This window comes from Cydia pomonella, chromosome 13, assembly GCF_033807575.1.
Source record: "Cydia pomonella isolate Wapato2018A chromosome 13, ilCydPomo1, whole genome shotgun sequence".
In the NCBI taxonomy this organism is placed as follows: domain Eukaryota; kingdom Metazoa; phylum Arthropoda; class Insecta; order Lepidoptera; family Tortricidae; genus Cydia; species Cydia pomonella.
In genome coordinates this window covers 11398749-11421725 of record NC_084715.1, presented here as the reverse complement: position 1 = coordinate 11421725, position 22977 = coordinate 11398749, and the positions used below count along the sequence as shown (strand labels likewise).

At 36.7% G+C, this 22977-nt stretch overlaps 1 protein-coding gene across 1 annotated transcript; it reads left to right on the top strand.

Moving 5' to 3' along the window:
* Nucleotides 1–129: 129 nt before the first annotated feature.
* Nucleotides 130–14963, top strand: LOC133524206 (sodium channel protein Nach). The gene is made up of 10 exons (XM_061860091.1): nucleotides 130–312; nucleotides 1082–1276; nucleotides 2490–2627; nucleotides 2835–2981; nucleotides 5208–5289; nucleotides 5378–5463; nucleotides 5647–5846; nucleotides 6184–6349; nucleotides 10577–10686; nucleotides 11172–14963. Exons 1-10 carry the CDS (start codon nucleotides 203–205, stop codon nucleotides 11444–11446), a joined length of 1509 nt encoding a protein of 502 aa, XP_061716075.1. The 5' UTR covers nucleotides 130–202; the 3' UTR covers nucleotides 11447–14963.
* Nucleotides 14964–22977: the final 8014 nt, after the last annotated feature.

Sequence of the window (22977 nt, the reverse complement as noted above, 5' to 3'; positions counted from 1 at the left end):
GGTATGCTGGTGCATAATAGTCATTGTGCAACATCACAGACACGAATTATGTGATTCGAAATAGCAATTATGGAATTAAATATTTAATAACGAAATACCAAACAATGCATTTTTATTTAAAATTTTCATTCCTCGTTGAACTTTATTAGTGATATGAGCGTCAAATGTCTTTCGAAATGGCTGAATAGACTCCAAAGTTAAAATGACGACGCAGCCCACAACGTGCAAGGCACTTGTAAAAGATTATTGCGAAAACTGTACATTTGCTGGAGTACACTTTATTGCTGACGATACGAAACATTGGTTTGAGAGGTAATGGCCATTGTAGAGTACCTTATACCTATAGTCTCTATAGGAAACGTAGACAAAACCAAAACACTAAAAGACTTTGTGGTCTTTGTACTTAAGTGAGCTCTAACTTGTTCTCATGTTATTGTAAGTCAGGATGGGGCGGATGGGGTAATAAAACAAAGGGAGGAAGGAAGGCCATACACCCTGAACATTATCGGAACAGACGGACTGCAACCCACCCATAACTTGTATGGAAACTGCACACCGACGTTGCAGTTGGCGTGCAGTCGGCTTGCAGTTCCCATACATACTGCAGTCGGGTTGCAGTCCGTCTATATCAGCCCCAAAGTCTACCTATTAGATTATTCATCGTGGGAACGAATAACCCGACAGATTTTAACCACGTATTCTTGAGGGTTTCCTTTAAAACTTTAATGTCTGTCAATAAGTATGTATAAACCAAGTCACATAGTAGCAGCATCATGCAAAAAGGCGTTATTACACAAACAGATTTTCACTACAATTGTCACTATCTCTAAAACAAAACTTTAAATAACATTTAGTCTCTAAATGCGGTCAAGAATACACCTTTAAAATCTGTCGCATTACTCGTTCCCACGGTGTATATTGCGTTACGTATTCACTCGGGCAGTCCATTTATTTTATCGAGATAACTTTTTGTACTAATCTCTAAAGACCTAGAAATCTATTCAGGAGTTGTGACCCAACTGATCAAATACCATCATACGAGTTTTCAACAGAGTCACAATACATAATATTATAATTCTAGATGGTTCTGGTTGGCTCTAGTGATTCTCTCGTGGTACGGTTCCGCTATCCTGATCATAGCGGCATGGGATGCGTTTCGGGACAGTCCCATCAGCTTCGGACTGGAGACCACGTACACCAAGTGGAACACGGAACTGCCCTCGGTGGCCGTATGTGAGGCCTCTAATGATGATAAACTTTTCAGCGTCTGTGATGCGTAAGTCAGGTTTAAAAATGATTGCCTATATGTGGTAACGTTATGTGATTAAAATAAGTAATAACAGTAAATATATTTTTCTACTCGTCGACTGTAATGGTTGAATTAAGATTTTGTATACCAAACTATAATTGCGTACTTTTCATGTATGGGCTCCCAATTCAACTATAATATTATTTTCGATACGCTGTATTCAACTATTAAAAAAAATTACCAATCATGTGCCGCCGCGCTCCCATAGAAAAAACTAAACGGGGGCTCCGACTTCGCGCGTTTATGTCTTTTGTACTACAGCTATTCAGATTTTTAACCGCCTTAAAAAAAAGAAGCTTCTCAGTTTGACCCGTATGTTTGGTATGTATGTTAGACCGCGATAATCTCGCGTTCTCGTTTTAGTGAGTTTGGCACCACCTTCAAAAACTAAGTAATCACCAGGATGGTTATTAATATTCTTAATATTAGGTATTAATTACTTTTTGGCAGTAAATTGCTTTACGGCGGTATAGAGACTGAACAAGGATAGAGGTGGGGTATATGAAAAATATTTTGTTTTTTTTTCAGTGGGTTGGTTTTTTGAAGGAAAAAAAGGAAATTAAATTATTTTGGTTTTGCTTAATTTTCAATTTTTTATTACCTTTTTTATATAGTAAAAAAGTATTATTTTAGATGACTCATAAAAAAAGTATTGTATAGCTTTTCAATCTCGTACCTTACTTAGGCTACTATTTTGTTGCAAACTAATTTGTTGAAAATTTGGAGTTGTTTTCTCGTGTTGACTGGTAGAATTGGCTCTTAAAGTAATTGATTTTTGATAATAAATATTTGGCGTTTATTCGGATGTAATGTAGGATTTTCCTCGCGTTGATATGGTAAAAAAACTTATTTCACTCGGTAGCAAAGTTTGTTTAACCCTCGTACTTTAAAACCCTCACCATGCTTAAAATTTCACTTTTCAAACAACTCGCAGCGCGCATGTTTCAATTTTGGAATTTTTCGCTTGCTCGGGTATCAATATTAGTACGAGGACTTAAACAGCAGCTTAACCCCCTCCCATTGTACAACAAATAACTATTATGAATTTACTCTCCGTCATATTAAAAACAATATGTGAAAATATTTTCACACTGTTTTCTAAATGTGAGAATAAAGAGCAAATACTCTCCTTCAAAGCACTATGGAGTTCCTGTGGAGACACTTCTATGTTTGGTTTCAGCATTTGGCCTCCGGACCACCTTTTGGATTTGGAAGAGGCCTTAAAGGACATCACCTACTTTCGTGGAATTTCGTACAGTCTCACCGAAGTCTGTGCTATCAAAAAGCCTGACCCTGGTTGTCTCTTGTCTAATTACAGGTATATTATACATAATATAATGTTGCGATATTAAATGTTTTATGAAATAAAACAAAAGATAAAGGGCCTGGTGAGGACTTGCAGAATATTTTCCCAAGAATGTTAAAACTTTTTTGAGGAAAATGTAGTCAACGAAAATGTAATACGATAATTGTGAAAAGTCTTAATTTTTTTTTTTCATTCTATTTTTATTGTGTTATATTACAGCTACTACGCCAGTTTAATACGCAGTACATGCCCAGAACTCATAGTAAATTGTTCTTACAACGACGTGCCTTTTGATTGTTGCGAATACTTCCAGCCCATAGAAACGGACGTGGGAACCTGCTTTATCATCAATTCCATTCAAACTGAGTATGTTAACGTTACACGGCTGTACACACTCGTCGTGACCCTCTCGCCGACAGTCTCGGCACCGCTCCGATCCAATCGGAGAAGGGCGATACGACACGAGTAACAGCAACAGCGAGGCATCTCGGGAGCAGTATGTACACACTCGTTCTCGGCAGTGCCGGATTAAGATATTTTGATGCCCTAAGCATTTCTAGACCATGGTGCCCCCTCATCAAGATTACATTGAATTTTCTCAGTCAATTGAGTGACGTTTATTGCCGCATTACTGCTGAGAATAGAATTAAAACGCAGTAATGTTCCAACAGTAGGTAAGTGCTTCGCATAAGGCCGGAGGCCAAGTCAACTAATATCCAAGTGTAAGCGAAGACGTAAGACAGGCCGTACTCCGCACAGGGTTTTGCAACCTCTAGAGCTTTCTTGCGAAGCTCATTCGTGTGAGGGCAAAGGCCTTCAGTAGGGGCTTAGCCATTGGCCATTGGTTCTTGTCAGAATAAGAACCAATGGCCACAACTGTCGTAAATAGCAAATTATTAACCTGACCTGACGTTTCAAGGACGGCGTTGTCCCCATGGTCTCGGAGAAGACTGGGTAAAGTCGACATCATTATCTTGACGTTGGAGGTAATTTTAGAACTTAATTAAACGCGATTAAGTCCCGTTTTCTTAAATAATAATGTGTCACAATTAGGCTAATGAAAATTAGATTTTTTCGAATTTGGTCCTAAAAATGCGTGTAATCCGAGTTTGTTCCATTCCAGGAGGTGTGCATAAATGTACCCTCTTTTTCGATTTTTGGAAAAATTGTTCTAATTATGATTAAAATTGATATCTGAGGTTCCGAAATGTAATGTTCTTGCAATAAAATTTATTGATTGATTAAATATATCTTAATATGTATCCGTAGTAAATTGTAAAAAAAAAGATCGACATTTTTTATTTTTGGTAAAATCATGTAATAATCCGAAAACGCCTTACCAGTGTCTGATCCACCAAGATGGTTTGGCAATCCAAAGGAAAAAATATCTCCTAGGGATCCCAAAAGGTATGCACACCTCTTGGGATGGAGCAAACTGGGATTACACGCAATAAGACCAAATGAAAATATTAAAACAATTTCCAGTTTGCTGGGAATTAATTCTTCAATACGCTATTTTTCGATCTAAATTGATTGGCCTAAATCGTGAAAGTTTAAATCAGTGTTTTTAAAAGCAAAGGCTGAGCTTTCCATAAGGCTGAACGCGCGGAGCGTTCGATCGGCGCTTACGGATAGGCCAAAGGTCGAGCTGGAAGAAAGCCAGGCTTGAATTTGCCCAATGGCGAGGTGTGAATGGGTGGATGTCCGGAGCGTCCGATCGCGGCGCGTTATCATACAATACAACCAATGGCGAAGTGTGAGCAAGGCACAAGGCCCTGCTGCGAGAGAGGACTTGGATTTGGATCCATGGCCAAGTGAAAGTGAGGCAGTTTGCAAAAAGTAGAGGCCTAGCGTCGCATAAGACTTAATGCCGAACTGCAAAAGAGTGGCTTGAAATCGAACCTATGTAATCACGATTCTCCTACTGCTCGACCTTTGGCTTAACTCGAAAGCGCAACTTGATAAAATACTTTTGGTTGTCGGCCTTCGCTGGGCCCTTTGTAACACTTGGACAATTAGGTCGCAGGATCACGGCTCTGCAGAAACTCGGCCTGGCCGACACATTTGGCGTCCAAGAGAGCAAAGTTCGCTACAAAATCGGTAATCTACGTTGAGAAAATCGGTTGGCCACAAGCCCGACGGTAAGATTTTTTGGCCATGAGCTTTGAGGGCCTCCGCGTAAGGTTGGAGATGTGCTTACGTGTCCTTACTCTCTTACGACCCTTCGTTATTAGATTGGAACACACGTATCAAAAAGTTTCGTGTACATAAGTACCTACGACTGCGATGCTGATGCAGCCTGTGCGTTTTTTCCCTACGATTTTGGTGCCCCCCTAGACGTGGTGCCCTAAGCAAGTGCTTATTTTGCTTAATGGTTAATCCGGCACTGGTTCTCGGCCTGTCTCGGGGTTTCTCGACGTGTATGAACAGCCGGCAATAAACATCTAAAGCTTCTTTATATTGTCTTTGCTGATGTTACCTATAAGAGCGTGGGCCTCCATTTAAAGCGGAGTTGGCCTATAATATTGGAGTCCCAGAGGCCCCTTTTGGAAAAATAAAAAGGACGGTTCATTTCTGATAATGTTGTTTTAGGAAGCCAAAACCTTATCCGATGGTAAGCAATATGGAAAACAAACGGTCAAGCATTAAGTTCGAGGTGTTATTGCACTCAACGGTAAGACTTACTGCGAGTTCTTATAACCTATATGTAATATATCAAATACTTGTTATGAGTTAAATAATTATGGTTATATTTTTGTTAGATGTACACATTGGGGAATGATGAGGTCCCAAGTATTACTACGTCACAGTCATCAACTTTGAGAATTCAACTTGGACATAAATATAGGTAATGTTTACTTATTGTTTAATTAATTCGGAAGATTCTTTGAAATCCGTAAAATTAGCTATGTTTTAAATGAGGTATTTTCATAGGAAATCAAGTACCTTAATTAATACCAATATACTTTACCCTCCTCATAATAGAGTCCCGCACATCCGCCGAAATTATGCATGCAATATAACATTTCAGTCGCCAAATCGCGGTGCGGGATATCGAGAATGACCCACTGATAGTAGAGACGACCTCAGAGCAGCGAGCTTGTAGATTCCACGATGAGAACGAGGACGGCCTGTACCCACACTATTCCTACAGTGCCTGCACCGTGCTGTGCCGGAAACGAAAGCAGATGGAGCTTTGTAAATGCAACGATCATTTTATGCTCGGCACGCGTAAGTTTTTTCACTTTCACTTAGGTACACTTTGTAGGAGGTAAAAATACCAATAAGTAGAATAAATCAAATGACATTCGAAATAATTAATAACCCAGGGCTCCAAAGAGAAAAGGAATTCGCTGAGATAAAAGTGACGGCAATGTCTGTCCGACGCCTTATCGTTATCTTTGGTGTAAAAAATATTTACATGTTTAATTTTTGGATATTAACGCTCCAGACTTCAAGAGAAGAGAACCTAATCCTATCGATGGTAAAGTTCAGATCTAAGTTATAATACATAAGCAGAGCACTGTCATGGCTTGGTGACGATGTTAATCATGGTTGTAAATTCTAGCTGAATCAGATCGCTGCAACATATCGGGTCTTGCGTGCATTCACAAGCACTCCAACTATTTGACCACGCTCAAACCGCACTGGGCCAACCGCCCGGGGCTCACCTGTGACTGCCTCCCATCTTGTGACGAGACGGAGATCACCATCATCAAAGACGATGATATGTCGTAAGTATTAACTCATAAAATCCATACTGTGCTAGAGCCCGCCTAAGCACTTGATCGCACCGACTTAAACAGAACAAAGTGAGTGAGTGTAAACGTCATATTTTGATAGAAATTAGCTTTATTTTAAGGGTAAATTTCACCAAACGAGCATTTTTATCTTATTTCCATGGAATTTTGAAATATTGATTTAATAAAACGTGATGAGATACTCCATAGAAACATAAAATAAAGCCAATATTACTTTCAGAGTACACATATTCATGAAATTTTGAAAGTTATTTCAGTTTGAAAATTTGATCCGAGCACGGGCATTTTCTCGGCCTTGGGAATTGGTTTTCTAAGAACTATTCCTATTTAAACTATGTTTAATTATTAATCAAAAGTAAAATAATAAACTAAAAGGATTAAGGACCTATTCACATTTGAGATCCGTTGCATGTTTTTAAAGGATCATACAAATAAAACTGGTCATTAACAAAATTGACTAATGAAGTTAAGGATCTTTCTGATTCACTCATTAAGAAAAAGGTTATTTTTTTGTTTGGTTATTATTTTATATAATGGAACATCGTATTTGGATTTATGTAGGTTTGTTTAAAAGTGGTCTATTACGTACTAATATTTAGGTATGCATAACTTATATTGTTTTGTATTTTAATGAATCTGAGTATTAGAATCGTAAGTTTTAACGATAGAATTTGTTAGCATTCGTGGATTTGCAGCGATTAATTCGCTCGCTAAGAAAGTGATATTTACTATGTATTTATATAAAACTGGTCATTAACAAAATTGACTAATGAAGTTAAGGATCTTTCTGATTCACTCATTAAGAAAAAGGTTATTTTTTTGTTTGGTTATTATTTTATATAATGGAACATCGTATTTGGATTTATGTAGGTTTGTTTAAAAGTGGTCTATTACGTACTAATATTTAGGTATGCATAACTTATATTGTTTTGTATTTTAATGAATCTGAGTATTAGAATCGTAAGTTTTAACGATAGAATTTGTTAGCATTCGTGGATTTGCAGCGATTAATTCGCTCGCTAAGAAAGTGATATTTACTATGTATTTATTAAAATTTGTATAATTGGCCCAGTTGTAATTGTGCCATAATACCTAAATAACGCTGAAAGACATATAACATCCATAGTAATAGCGTATAATTAATAAAATAAATGATGATTTCAAATTCCCATGCCTAGAAAACGAGGCACGGGAATTCGTAATAAATAAAATCGTCTAAAATCCAATTCGCATATTACAGAAATTCTGTTTCTATCTATTTTATTCTGAATATTAAGATAGAAACGGGCTAGTCTTAGATATTTGAAATATATATACATTATTGTGGCAGTGAAAATTAGATAAAAAATGTCGTCCTACCCGTTTTTATAGTTCTGTTGTAAATTTCTAGAAATTTCAGTTGCTCGTCAAGATCCTACCTATATTATCTGTTAAAAGACATATGACAGAACAAGAAAAGTGCAGTACGAGTCAAAGCTTCACGTTTTATAGTAATTGGCTTAGAAATTTTTCGACAAAAAATTTACTTTCTCAAAATATCATCTAATTTAAGCATTTAAATTTCAATAAGTGATTCTAATTTTTAGTAGGAATTTTCGTTATATTCAAAAACAGATTCCGGACAGGGCACCGGAGTAGTAATTAGACTCTTTAAGGGTAGTTCTACCATTTCGTGCAAATCAGCGAAATTTTGGAGATTTTTTTGTTTTTGTTTTTTTTATGTTCCAATGGGAAGAAATATGAAAAAGAAACACTACTATATAATGTATTTTCAATTATTCGCAAAACTGACCGAAATATGCGGAATTTAGTTTTTCCAAAAGGAACGGTAATGAATTAAGTAATATGGTAATGATAATAGATATTATGGGAATGAAAATGCCTCGTTGGTAATGAAAGGGTAAGTAAAATAACCATATATTATGAGATAATTTTAATTACTTTATAATAAATGTTTAATAAAGAAACTATTACGAGATCCGGTAATCAGCCTTAGGACTTAATCGAAAATATAAAATTTACGGAAGTTAGAAATTTTAATACCTAGTACTAATACAAAAGTATAATCATACGGATAACGGCAAGCGCAGCGTAGGACGTCCACCCACAAGATGGACAGATGACCTCATTAAGGTCGCCGGAAGACGCTGGATGCAGGTCGCTTCCAACCGGTACAAGTGGAGGTCCAAGGGGGAGGCCTATATTCAGCAGTGGACGTCTTATGGCTGAAATGATGATGATGATGATAATGATGAATCATACGGATATTAACCGACATTTACCTGTTTCTTACGATACACATTATTATCCATTACCAACGAGGGATATCATTCCCATAATATCTATTATCATTACCATATTCCTTATTTCATTACCGTTCTTTTTGAAAAAAATAAATTCCGCATATTTCGGTCAGTTTTGCCAATAATTGAAAATATATTATATAGCAGTGTTTCTTTTTCATATGTCTTCCCATTGGAACCTTAAAAAATCTAAAATGAAAAAAATCTTTAAAAATTTGCTGATTTGCACGAAATGGTAGAACTAACCATTGAATTAGCCATTTTTTGGGAATTCAGAGTAGTCCCCATATTCAAACTTATTCAGTATGGCCTACCTAATGAATTCACACAATTTGGCTTGATGACCACCCCATATAGTTTATTAATTTAACACTGAAATTCATTACCATTATTTTATGTTCATTACCATTCTTCTGATAACGAATTGTAAATAACGGTAATGATACGAATGGTAATGAACATTCTTTACTTTTTGAAGATTTACTCTTTAAACACAAATATAATCGTAGATGTATTGATCCAGTAAGTCTTCGAATTGAATATCGATTCACTAAGTACCCATAGTAAAATCAAATATTTAAGCATTTTATATCAAAACAGCATAAATGGTAATGAAAAAAAAACGTACCAAATCCGAAATTCCGCCACGAAAATTATTTTTAAAGTGTTTTGCACGCGTCCGTTCCGTTCACTGTTCACTGGCTGACTGAGGCGGGGAATGCGGGCAGGGGGGACAGTGCGGGGTGTAATACTTCGTATGCCTGCCGGCCGATTTTGTTCTTGCTAATATGACTCATGGTAATGAATGTTTTTGTCTTTACAAAAATATTTTGCTATATATAAAGGAAATAACAATTATGATATAGTTTGAACCTTCACAGTTTTATTCCTTAATAAGTATTTAACGAAAAACCAAAGAATAAACTAGACGCGGTACATGTAATATTTTAGTTTTTCGCTCTCAAACTACAAATTTAAAGTTTTGACCGATCATGGTAATGAGTTTTTGGCATGTTTATATTTTATTTATATAATTTATGTTGCAATAATATTATATATAATATATGCCAAGTCTACATTTGTATCTAAGGAAAAATATAAAAAATACGGAGATTTAATTTACTAGTGATTTTATGTATTTTTTTCAACGAACATGTGTTTTGCACGAAATGATAGAACTACCCTTAAGTATTTTTAAGTGTACCCTAAAATCAAATTATTCAGTGAATTCATATTGACCTCGGTGTGGAAGTATGACACTTTACGAAAAAAAATGGTACGTATCATCTGATGCTACCTTCCGATTTTAATTTTGGGCACATTAAAAATCGCGTTCGCAAAATGACCCTTAAGTAAAGTAATGCAATTATAATAACTTTATTTTACAATTTACCTAGGCATCTATAGGTAAATATTAGCATCGGCTAATAGAATTGCCCGATGCAACGTGAAAGTATAATCTAAAAATAAATTGAGAACTAGGGTTTCGTAACAGTTTAATTTAGCTAATTCCTAAAATTTCTAGAAATTTATTTATTCATACTTCAATCGAATTAGTGCGAAAACTCCGCCTACCGTTTTAAAATATTAAAATTAATATTTTCGGGGGATATTTTTTCATATATACATTTTATTTTCATTTATTCCTCAGACAGTTGTTGAGAGAAACAATCGCAATACTAACAATATCTCTGTCAGTTAATTCGAAAAGGAGATGTGGGATCAAAGGTTATGTCATGTTACTTCGGTTTTCAACATTAATACTTGATTAGCTTGCTCTCTGTACTATGACTATTTGAAAATACCGTAAATAATCATTCGTATCCCATAAAAATAACCGAGATGCGTTCATCTAGATTATTTAAAAAAAATAGTAGTTAAGTATAACTTTTTTCAGGAATCAATCGAAGAAAGATAAGAAAAAAGCATCAGTAGAAATGGTCCTAGCTTACTTGCCCACTGAAAGGTACAAACGAAATGTCGTAAGAAGCCGCCTTGACCTCGTCGGTAAGATTAGACCAATTCCACTTAGCCTAGCATTCATGAGAAAGATTACCATAGATATTATTTTCACATTCATATTATATGTTTACCCACGAATAATTCAATGTCGTAACCTTGTTTTGTCGCACTGTTAGTATAAACAGAGAGGGTCATTAAGTAATAAATTATCTAGCTGGGTCTCTTAATCTCTTTGTATGGATTTCCATTCAAACCTGTTTTCGTTGCTTCCAAGTGTGTTTTTCAGGTTTTGTTACACATTATTATTAGTTTTTACTTATCTGCCTACGATATACAATTGTTTTAGGGAACTTTGTGGTTTTACTTTATATTTTCTTCTTTAATTTGCGAAGTTCCTGTCGTCTTATTTTAGACACAAGAACTAAAATAAAAGGCGACTAGAACTTATCTAAATATGCGGGAGTATCTAAACTTTTCTCTCTCTTGTTTTTTTTTGCCTGTGCCTAATCGTAACCATTGCTTTCTGCCAGTATCCGTCGGCGGGACAACGGGTCTGTTCGTCGGTGCCAGCATTATAAGCTTCGTAGAACTGATTTGGTATTTCACCATTCGCTTCTGCATAAACATCTGGCTAGAACGGCAGGGAAGAAGAACTACTGTCGTACTGCCTCAAGACACTGAAATCGTGCGGATTGCGAATAATAGAGAGCAGAATGATAATGATCAACGTCCGTACACTAGCAGTGGAGTCCCACAGTCCCAAGTAGAGTATGACAAATTTTATTCGCAATCGAGTAATAACTAATAAGTTATAGATTTCCTGCTCGCATATTACCGCTTTTTAAATAGGTGTCTGTCTAGGATGACGGGCCAAATGGCTAGTGATTAAGTAGACAGATTCTTCAATAAGCTTTCTAAGCAAAAAACCAGCAGCAAAATCCTAAATCCTGAACCGAGTTCAGTATAAATGATGAATTTTATTCACAATCTAACAACAGAGAGAAGCTCAAACTTTTTGCGCGCTTTGGAATTCTCTGCGTCTAACTTTGCACCGTCTCATTTGTGTGAAACATTGTTTAGATCGTGGCTTCACATTCCTATGCCGTAGGTAGAAATGTTGCAATTGTTGGCGTATCAATATTTATGCATTAGTGTAATATACATAAATATCTATGTAAGTTAAATATCTTACTCTAAGAACAAATTAAATTACTTTCTATGAAAATGTTTTAATTTGTGTTTTTTTTACAAGTAGACAGTAGTTTTTTTTAAAAAGTAGTAGTTAAATAGTAGTGACTATTTAAATTATAAACGTAATAAATATTATATAAAAAGGAAAACAATGACTAAGGCCTTCAAATCCCATGGCTGGAACGGAATCGGACTAGCCAGCGTCCTCTGTTTACGCGACAGATGCTTGAACCGCTGGGCTCGGTAGCATGGGTCGAAATTTCCAAGTATATAACGATTTCCGAAGGCTTGTGGCGCCCCCTGGCCAGTATGGTTCGACCCTCCAATCGTATCATGTGATAGCTGACCTGGTCTTGATAATCTTTTCCTTTGTATACCTATGACATTTATTTCGTTTAAATATCTTATATTTGATAATATGAAATAAGAAATAACAATATCTTAATTCATAGATAAAGAAGAGACGCTTTCCATATAGATTTTCATACATTGACCCACCTGTTGTTATTTTTATTGCGCGCGGCGCATACTTACCTAATTATACTCGTATTGCTGTCAAACTCGCACAGTGACATTGACAACCGGCATCATGGGAGATGGGAGGAACCGGGCGCGGAAAATGTATCTGGAAAGCGTCTCTGCTTTGGTAGAGTACAGATGTAGTGCATAATTATTTTCCACCGTATTTTCATGGAAACGTACAAACGTGTCTTGCTATTTCAGTCAGTCTCGGTACAAAAAGTACTGACGTTGACTGAAGTAGCATGACAAATACGTATGTTTCCGAGAAAATACGACGAAAAACAATTATGCACTACATCTGTAATGATGAGGCGTCAAACAACACAGCTAATTTGGATTAAGTAAGGATTTATCATTGAGGTAGGACTTGATGTGCAATTTTTGTCTAAAATGTCTAAATATACGTTCTTAGCACACATTTAAAAAAAATGTAGTTCATATTATCTTAGACATAATCGTTTGTATATTTAAATTGAGATATTGTAATTTAATTAAGCCACAATGCTTATATTATGTACATAAATAATATAGATAACCTATGTAATATGCTTGCCTTATTAAATACTTTATGCTCACTAAGTAAATGTATTCTAACCTAAACGACCGAAAACATCAGCTTTTTGTCTAATTGAAGGCTAAACACCGCATAGTAAAGTTACGATCGAATACGACAGCAAAATAACTCTTAGCTAACAGGTAGATACATATTACAGTAGGTATTCAATTAATATTCTAGTATAAGTATGTAGACTTGGTACAGGGTGCCTTCTACGAGTACGAGTAATAGAAGAATTGTACAATTTCACAAGTGAAACTTCTCGACCGCCCTATTTCTGGGACCCGGGACCCGTTCAAATACTAGGTAGGACAAACCAAATTATTAGGGTAAATTAAGTACGTTCTAATAGGTACGTTGCTGTAAAACAGGGTGCTGTCTGGTATTTTTAGTTACCAATGACGGTCTGTCGGAGGAGACCCCTCTATATTTTATACTATTCACTAATATTTAAATTTCAATATTTTCAAAAGTTCTTATTTAAGTAAATACAATAAATAAAACACAAATGTATTTAAAATAAAAGAAGATACTTAGGTAAGTACCTACTTGGGTTTGTTTTCATAAATCTAACATACAAACTTTAATTGTTTTTTTTTAGTTTATTAAGCTTCGTATTATAAGCCAAATAAATAAAAATTAGACCTAAGTACCAGAGTTACGACATACTACGAACAAATTACCCAATTTAAACCAAGCCAATATATCAGCCGGAACATGAGACGGGTATTATTGCGACATAATACCGGGTTAATGCAATGTCCTGTATATCCTGACCCACAATATTTTATACTGTAATTGGCATATTGGCCCTTTGAGCGCCAAACGTCGAACACATATGATACCCTAGTTTCCTTACCACATGCAATACCTACACCAAAATTAGTTTATTTATAAAGCGTGTATTTTTGATACGACCGCATAACCAAAGGGTAGTTAGTTTAGACTTTAATGAACTTTCATAGATTTTATAAAAAACAGACCACTTTTATTTTTCCATATAAAATAATTCGGCAAGCAATTAGTATCACTACCTACTTTGTTTTAACTCAAAATGTCGCATTTAATGACGCGATGTTAACTGTCACAAGTAACTATGATTGATTTACATACAAAATACATTGCCGCTCGAAAAAATATCAAAAATTAATTATGCCCTGGTAGTTACGACTAAATTAAAAATATCTTTCAGAATCGTTTTATAGCACTAAAACCAACGTCTAGTTTAAGTTTGCGGCTATACCAAAAATACACACTGTATATTCGACTGAATTATGTTACCTGCCATAATATTGATTAAGGAGTATTTAGACTGTAACCGAAAAGATAAAAGTACCTTTGAAAATATTTGTAGGTATTTTTAGTGACATCAACTGCTGATAACTGTGGTTTTCGTTTCAATAAACCTACTTTTGAACGGCTACGGGATATTTTTTTAAAGTCTTACAATTGTCACAATAGGCTGACTTGAACGGGGGCTATTAGTGAGTATCATACATTATAAGCAAAAGGCCTTCGCAGCACTTTGTACGTCTTATTACTAAGAGAAGAATTTTCGCGATAACTCAATAACAGCTTGACCGGTCATGTTCGCTGTAGTTATTATGGAAAATATTTATTAAGCATTCATAGTTCAAAAGTTAAATGGGGGGAGTATCATTTTTATTCTTTCGGAACGATTTTCTACGCGAATATTCTCTTCATCAAAAAATGTTTCTTGGAGAACTCTATTTGTTTTTAACGACATCTCTAACAATGTACGTCCCACGCCTTAATGTAAATTTCATTCCTACTTTACGGGTAGAGGAAAAAAAAATTATATCTACTTTTTAGGGTTCCGTAGCCAAATGGCAAAAAACGGAACCCTTATAGATTCGTCATGTCCGTCTGTCTGTCCGTTTATGTCACAGCCACTTTTTTCGAAACTATAAGAGCTATACTGTTCAAACTTGATAAGTAGATGTATTCTATGAGCCGCATTAAGATTTTCACACAAAAATAGAAAAAAACGAATAAATTTTGGGGGTTCCCCATAATTAGAACTGAAACTCAAAAAATCTTTTAAACCTTTTCCAGCTACCCTTTTTTAGAATTTCAAAATTTATCAACACCAATTGACGACTTGATCAAAAGCAATTTGGAATCTATTTTGAACTTGCAGTTTAGCGAAGAGTCCTGAACCCAGGTGTCCCTTCCCATTCGTCACGGTGGGTTAGGGATCCGCAAAATTTCAAGTATCTCTACCCCGGCGTTTTTATCCTCCGTCCATAGCTCAGCAACTCTTGTAGATAAAATCCTAAGGGCCTGTCCTTCAAACTACTAGATTGCTGGCTTAACGGAGTCTAAAAACGCCTGGTCAATTGTCTGCCCGGGTACGACATTCAATGTAAAATCATTTACGACTCTCTCTTAAGCCGCAATACAGGTTCAGCACGCGCCAGACTATTAGCAGCAGGTGCTATGGAATCCGGCGCCTGGCTACACGCCTTCCCGTCGGTACATACCGGTACCTTACTGGAACCGCACACTCTCTGCGCGTTGCTGCCTGTCTGCGTCTCGGCGTCCGGGTCTGTGCCCCACATAGGTGCCCCTGCGGCACTAACGTTGACGTCCTTGGACACCACGGGCTCTCTTGCCAAAGGAGCGCCGGCCGCTTCTCCCGACACGCCGCGCTCAACGATATTCTCCGCCGGTCTCTCGCCAGCGTCAACGTGCCAGCTCTACTTGAGCCCGCCGGCATTTTAAGAGACGATGGTAAGAGTGTAACATGGCAAACCTGCATGGTGCAGTCACCGCGCGCACTGGCCGGTATGCCCTTTTTCGTTCGTCTTTTGTTTTCTAGGGGGAAATTTGCTCGACAATTTGAAGGCGTATCGCACAAATCAAATTACATTTATCTAATGTTATTAAAGCTTAAACGCTCTACTGTTATTTAAAAAAAGAATTCTTACTTAATGGGCTGCCTCTAACGCAGGTAAAGATTGTATATATGTAATATAGTTTAAGTTCTGCTTGTGTTTTAACCTAATCCAAGTCTTATTTGTACGTCACTGGTTCTTGTAACAGAATGAGGCTTGGGTTAGGTTCCGACCCGAAATTTAAGAACGCACGAATGTTGCAGCCCTTTCTTCTTATCTAAAATTGAAGACTACTTATTTCTTGATAATTGCTGCTGAAGTTTTCATCTGCTTGCGCCTGGTGGGCCCGCGTAGCCTTCAGTAGCACCTGCTGCCAGTATTCATCGTTTGGCTCGATGAAGATTCAAGAATGTTAAGGCCAGTGACGATATTTTATTGTTTTGGTGTAGAGTCGCGTACTGACAGATATTAGTTTATTTTATTGTACATATTTTTTTACAATTATATTTTTACTGTAAGAACCTGTTTTTATTTAGTTATTACCGCTTTAGTTAGCCGGTTACAAGAGACCGGACGGAATGACACTAATTCCGTGGAAGATGGGACGGGTGCTGGTATGGGACGCCACTTGTGTAGACACCCCGTCTCATCTCCACGGCACATCTGCTAAGGTCGGCGCGGCGGCAGAAGCGGACGAAAAATTAAAAATGACCAAATATAGGGGTCTCGGCGCCGAATACAATTTCATACCTTTTGGCGTCGAGACCCTTGGCACGTGGGGTCCAAGTGCCCGTAAGCTCATTAAGGAACTTTCAAAAAGGTTAGCAGAGGTCACCGGCGACCGCAGAGCTGGCAGCTTCCTCGCTCAAAGAATTAGTCTTGCAATACAGCGAGGAAATGCTGCCAGCATCTACGGCACCATGCCGCAGGGGGATATTTTTTAGTATTTTATTTTAAGTTTGGTATTATTTATTTTTAGATTTAGGTTTTAAGTTTTATAGTTTAATTATGTTTTATCTGATGCAATCAATATTTATATTTAAACATATAAATCGGTGTAAAAACAGACAAACATGCTGGCGAAACAAAAGGGTTCTTAACTGGCTATTGGAATGCTATAAAACTATAAATGTTAGCATTATATTCTAAGTTCGTTGTTAATTAGCCACTTGACTAATTGCCTCCTACACAACCTGCTTTCAAACAATACATAATTATGTACTTATATTACCTACTTGAAAAATAAAATATAAGTAGAAACAAGTCTATCCACAGTTTGTGGTCAGCAATGTAGGCTTCATCAAGTGGACAAAGCAAATTAACTACAGGCTTCGTCACCTGCTTACAAATGATGTAATACGTAGCAGGCTTTGTCAATCTTAACCACTAAGGTACCACCCCGAATCGTAGTCGGCTCAAACACCCCTAAAACAAAATTAAATAATTATAAACATATGTATAAAAATCTCTAAGCTTGTAAGTACACTCAACACACACACACGCACGCACGCACGCACGCACGCACGCACGCACGCACGCACGCACGCACGCACGCACGCACGCACGCACGCGCGCGCGCGCGCGCGCGCACACACACACACACACACACAACACATACACTACTGGATCACACAACTACACACGCAAAAACAACGCGTATACCGATAGCGCCGAGTTTCTGGCAACAAAACACTTTACAGGGTGAAGAAGTTTAGTCCGTAGGCGGCTGGAGAAAAATCTCCAGCGCAAGCTGAGATTCTTTCGTTTCAAGTATGAAAATTATTTTTAGCTCATGTTCGATAATCGCGGCAAAGTACAATTGTAATATAATATCGGACGTACCGGAAGGTATAAGTCAAAACTGTAATATCTGACGTACCGGAAGGTCTTTGTAGGGTTAGCATAACGTATAACACCGCAAATCCGATTTCATTACAGTCATTATTTTCATTATAACTACAATAAATCACGCAGATAATTACCATGTACCTAAGTAGTTGTAGCAATATTTACTATTCACTGAATGGGCTCGTATGCCTCGTATATTCAAGAGTAACATCCGAGGCAAATAACGATACGTATTTAAAATTTCGATGTAGGCCCTAATTGTATTACTTATATATATATTTTTTTTTATTAACTTGTCTATATAATTGTATATGTTATGGCCCTAATTATTTCCCGATATTTTATAAAGTTACTCCGTCACCATCAGTTTTGCGTAGACTGCTTCAATTGTTTGTTCTACAAACCCTGATAGTCGTCTATTCCACGTACGGGAAGAAGCTCCCGCTCTGAAGGTGGCCCCGTTTCTCCAGGAAACCATCAGTTAACGCGGATGCAGTATTAGGTTAATTGCGGTTGTAGACAGCAGTAATAAAGTGCATCGGGCTAAACGAGCTGTATTGCATTCGGCGACGGCATGCTTAATATAGGTAGGTACATATAGGTAATTGCCAGCTGTGTTATGTATACTCGTATCAGTCTATACAACCAGGATAAGGGTTTAAAAAATGATTCCTATCCATGAAGGTTTGCTAACGACAACAGATTTTATCCGACTTTTGTTATGTGGGTGGTAAACCTACGTGGATCGTAAACAATAATGCACGCTCTTAATAAACAATACGTAATGTCCGAAATACAGTTTTTTTTTCGACGACGCGGTTTTCGCCTAAGCTGCCTTAATTTTAGTAACCGCCCAGCAGCACGACGGATATATTTATTATTAACCTAAAATTCTCAAATCTGAGAAGAGACTCAGCAGGGATTTCCTTTTAACCCATTCAGCGCTAATCACGACACGTTGTCGTTTTGCCTCTACGCAGCATTTCCTCTACATACGCGCTACGTCGTAGTCGATAACCTATGCTATCGACTACCACGTAGCGCTACGACTGTAGCTCAGCGGTAAATGTGAATATATAACTTCGAGGTCTCAGTGAGGCATGGATGCCATTAGATATGTCGAAGCTTCTTAAGCAATTAATATTCATTGTCAAATGTACTATAATTAATTTCAATAAAACAACAGTCGAGACTAGAAACTTTATTTTATCCTTACTTTAAAGTATTCATTGTCAAGGAAAGTTCAAGTAATTTATTATGAAAGTTTTTAAATAATATAGCATAAGGTATAAGAAAATATTTTTTTCCTACTCCTCTACTGTTATCTATCATTTATGCATTCATTAACACGAATATAAGAACATACATAAAAGATTTCAAGAAAAGTCTATATTGTCTATTCCTCATAAAAGCTCTTGTGCTTTTATAAGCTATAATGTTACTGCGATTAATGGCTACCAACCTAACAAAACCAAAACGAATACAGTTTTAAACTAAGTGCATTGCTGCCAACGTACAAAATATTCATTTGGTTGCATAGTAAAAATAATTACTTCATAAGTCAGAAACACGCATGTGACACCCGTAATATAGCAACACCCATAGACTACGAAGACCGCTTAGCGTTGCTTGTTAGTCTCCGTAGGCTACGGTGGCCAAAATTGAGAAAAAACTGTCCAAAAAATTAATTTAGCAAGTAGCAAGTACCAGGGCCTCATGAGTTACGAGGAGGTGTCGCTGACCGGCCGGCCGCGGCCGGGGCGGGCCGGGCGCGTAACAAGGTATGTTCGCGCGTCTTGGCTATATACTTTTGCTGTAATTTGTTTACCTAAATTAAGATTTATTTTTGTTGACTCGTAGGAAAAATATTGTATGCAACGTTGTATAAGTAGGTCAAAAAATTCTCGTGGCGTATTCCTTTACAATGTTCGCCTACGCCTTCGGCTCCGGCTCACATTGTAACTCACGCCACTCGCCTTTTTTGACCCTTCTTATACAACTGTTGCATAAAATACTATATTAATATCAATAAAACAACAATTAGACTAGAAACTTTATTTTATCCTTACTTAGACGTTAAATTAATCAACAAAACATAAATTCGTAGGTAATACATTTCCTGTAAGAAAATAGTAAAATACTGTTTTTACGATATCATTATGTAAGTACCAATTCATAATTATCTTATGTATGCTTGTGCTTAATACATGTATGTTTGAGTTTACAGATATGGTATTTCCAGGAAAAGGTAGCATATTTTTAAGTCCCTAATTTCATCAGTTTAAACTATCAACACATTTATTCTTCTAAAATGACTAAAAATGACATCTAGTAGGTATAATATAAGATAGGTACTAAGATAATACTTTTTCACCACACCAACTGGTAACAGCTCGCTTGATTGTTCAAAAACGCATGAGAAAGTTGCATTTTATCCACATGTGGGGCAAAGTAATCAGATGAAAATTTTGAGTTCTTTCCTTATGTTAGCTAGTAGAATTGACTTTTAATTTATGATTTTGAATGATTACTTTTTTATTACGTTCATTTGGATTAGATTTCATTTGAAGTTTTTGGTATTTCATAGTTAGTAGTTTCCTCGTGTTGGTGTGGTGAAAAATTTTGTGTTTCAATCGGAGGCAAAGTTTGTTTAACCTTCGTGAATTGAAACCCTCGCAACGCTCAAGATTCCACTTCTCGAACCACTCGCTACGCTAGTGGTTCATTTTGGAATCTTTCGCTGGCTCGGGTGTCAATATTAGCACGAGCGGTTAAACAACAACTTTGCCCCCTTGTAAAACAAATAACTATTAACTGATCCCTTGTAGTCTTAATGTCGTTAACGTACGTTCACTGCGGTAGGGGGTCGAACGACCCCGTGCAAAGTATAGTTAATTACGACTTACACAAATTGCCGCAGCGAAGGTGAATAAATTTTAGGTACGATGGATCAGTGAACAGTGTCCTCAATAATTTAGTAGATACAGAAGTTAAAAACATCAGTCCATTTTTATAATAGGTAACGTATATAAATAACTATCTGTAAATATAATAACAATTTTACCTGCCGTGGAATTAATGAAAGTAGGGTTTATAAAATTCTAAGGTTATAAATAATAAATAAATAAATAAATATTATAGGACATTAGTACACAAATTGACTAAGTCCCACAGTAAGCTCAATAAGGCTTGTGTTAAGGGTACTTAGACAACGATATATATAATGTATAAATATTTATAAATACTTAAATACATAGAAAACACCCATGACTCAGGAACAAATATCCATGCTCATCACACGAATAAATGCCCTTACCAGGATTTGAACCCGGGACCATCGGCTTCGTAGGCAGGGTCACTACCCACTAGGGCAAACTGGTCGTCATAATAATTTATGATTGTCATTTGTAGTTAAAAGGGATCTTATCGGACAGGTGATAACGATACAATACAAATGAATTATACTTCACGAAGTAGGCACCTATCGCCCTATAAGAGCCCTTTTTTGAGAAGAACACGTTTACAAATGTATGTAGAGATCGCGCCGGGCGTCGGTGTCGCGGAAAGGGTAGTTATTCCTGCAATTCAAATTTTCAATAGTTTTTTTAACATCAAGATTCATAATTGCAATTAAGACCGAGTATACTTATATCAATATTACGAGTATACCTATACGAACCTCATCAGTCCAATCTACATAATCGAAAGGCATATCGCATTGATAGTTCTTACAATGACCTAATGGATGCTAACGTAAACGTAATCCAATAATGGGATGGCACCGACAGCTATGAAAGGTTTTCATTTACTTCAATCCTCCAACTTTTTAAATTTAAACTAACCCAAATAACAAAACTCCATGAAAACCTTAGGAAAAAATACATTTACAACCAACACCCATTGACAGACGCAACCGAAAAACCGACGTCTCTACAACGAAAAGTCGATGCACTGTTCCTAAACCCATGGTCATGTTCCAAGTCTTCGGTTCCCGGTTAGCCGATGAATCAGGTGCGCCGCATCAGCCACCATCGGCTGCACGGCCCGTGGAGCTGGAACCGCCGGTAGCGCATGCAGTGCCATTGCGGGATCTGTTGCATGCGGCGAATAGCTTCCATCTAGAAGGAAATATTCCACAGTTATTTTTAGCTAAAGCGGCTACACTCTGGATAACATATTCCAGACACTAAATGGACTTAAATGTCCATTTTCAAGCTAAGCATCCTGTTTTTATTGGGCATCCAATTTGTCTAAAAATATATCTGTATACTAAGCCGGAGCTAATTTTGTCTTACTTTTTAGGGTTTCGTAGTCGTTATATAGAAACCAGTATATTTTCGCCATGTCCATCCATCCGCGGCTTTGCTCCGTGGTTGTTAGTGCTAGAAAGTTGCAATTTGGCAGGGACACATTGAATCATGCATGGGTATTGCATGTTGGTTAGGTCTTTCAAAACGAATAAGGGTCTCCAAAAACCATTTCATGACAAAGTTAATATTTTCGTTATAATTTCGGACATAATCATTCCGAAAGAAAAAAATAAAAAATCATGTGTTTTTTTTCTTGCCGCCCTCCAACTTTTGAACCAGGGGTCCAAAAAATCATGAATAAAGAGCTAAATACTTTCAACATCCGAATATGATCGGTGCAGCCATTTTTGAGTTATTGCAAAAAATCTTCTCTTCTTAGTAAAAAGACGTCAAAACGCTGCGAAGGTACTCCCTTAGTCCCTTATGCTTGTAATGTACATAATACTAAATAATAGTCACCGTTTGACCTGTTCTGACCATGGAGGTATAAAATGGAGCACACTCTAACTTTTTGTGTTATAGTAAATTGAACCTTATCACGGAGGCAGAAAGGTGTTCTTACCAGACTAGAGAAAACGGTCCACTTGAGATAGCAAAAGTGGGGCGCGGTGTCTCACTCGCACATGTTGCCAATGTTAAAAACATACCAATGTGGTAGTATTTATATCAATATACTACTGAAATTAAATACTTTATTATACTATTTTAGTGCTAAGTACAGAGTGCGGCTATCAAATCTTGTAAATAATTATGATGTCAATTTTTTTAACTGATTAAACCAAGCATGTGCACAACAAAAAAAATACATAATTTTAATATGGTAGACATTGTAGAAACTTTGAATATTAATTGGTATCCCCAACTTAATGACATTTTTTCGAGATATTTCCAAAATACGTGAATAGTGGAGCTCAGCATTTAATTGCGAAATATTTAAAAAATGGGTAATAAATGTTGTGTGACAGATTGTAGAAGTGAAAGTTTTGCTGATTGTGGTATATATTTGAACTGACACCACAATCATTCAATTTTACGATAAAAATACAAGACG

Excerpts from the sequence above, each read along its gene's own strand:
- LOC133524206 (XM_061860091.1), top strand. The coding sequence starts at position 203 with ATGACGACGCAGCCCACAACGTGCAAGGCACTTGTAAAAGATTATTGC. Across the intron at positions 1,277-2,489 it reads CTTTTCAGCGTCTGTGATGC|CATTTGGCCTCCGGACCACC; the intron begins GTAAGTCAGGTT and ends GTTTGGTTTCAG. Across the intron at positions 5,847-6,183 it reads TCATTTTATGCTCGGCACGC|CTGAATCAGATCGCTGCAAC; the intron begins GTAAGTTTTTTC and ends TGTAAATTCTAG.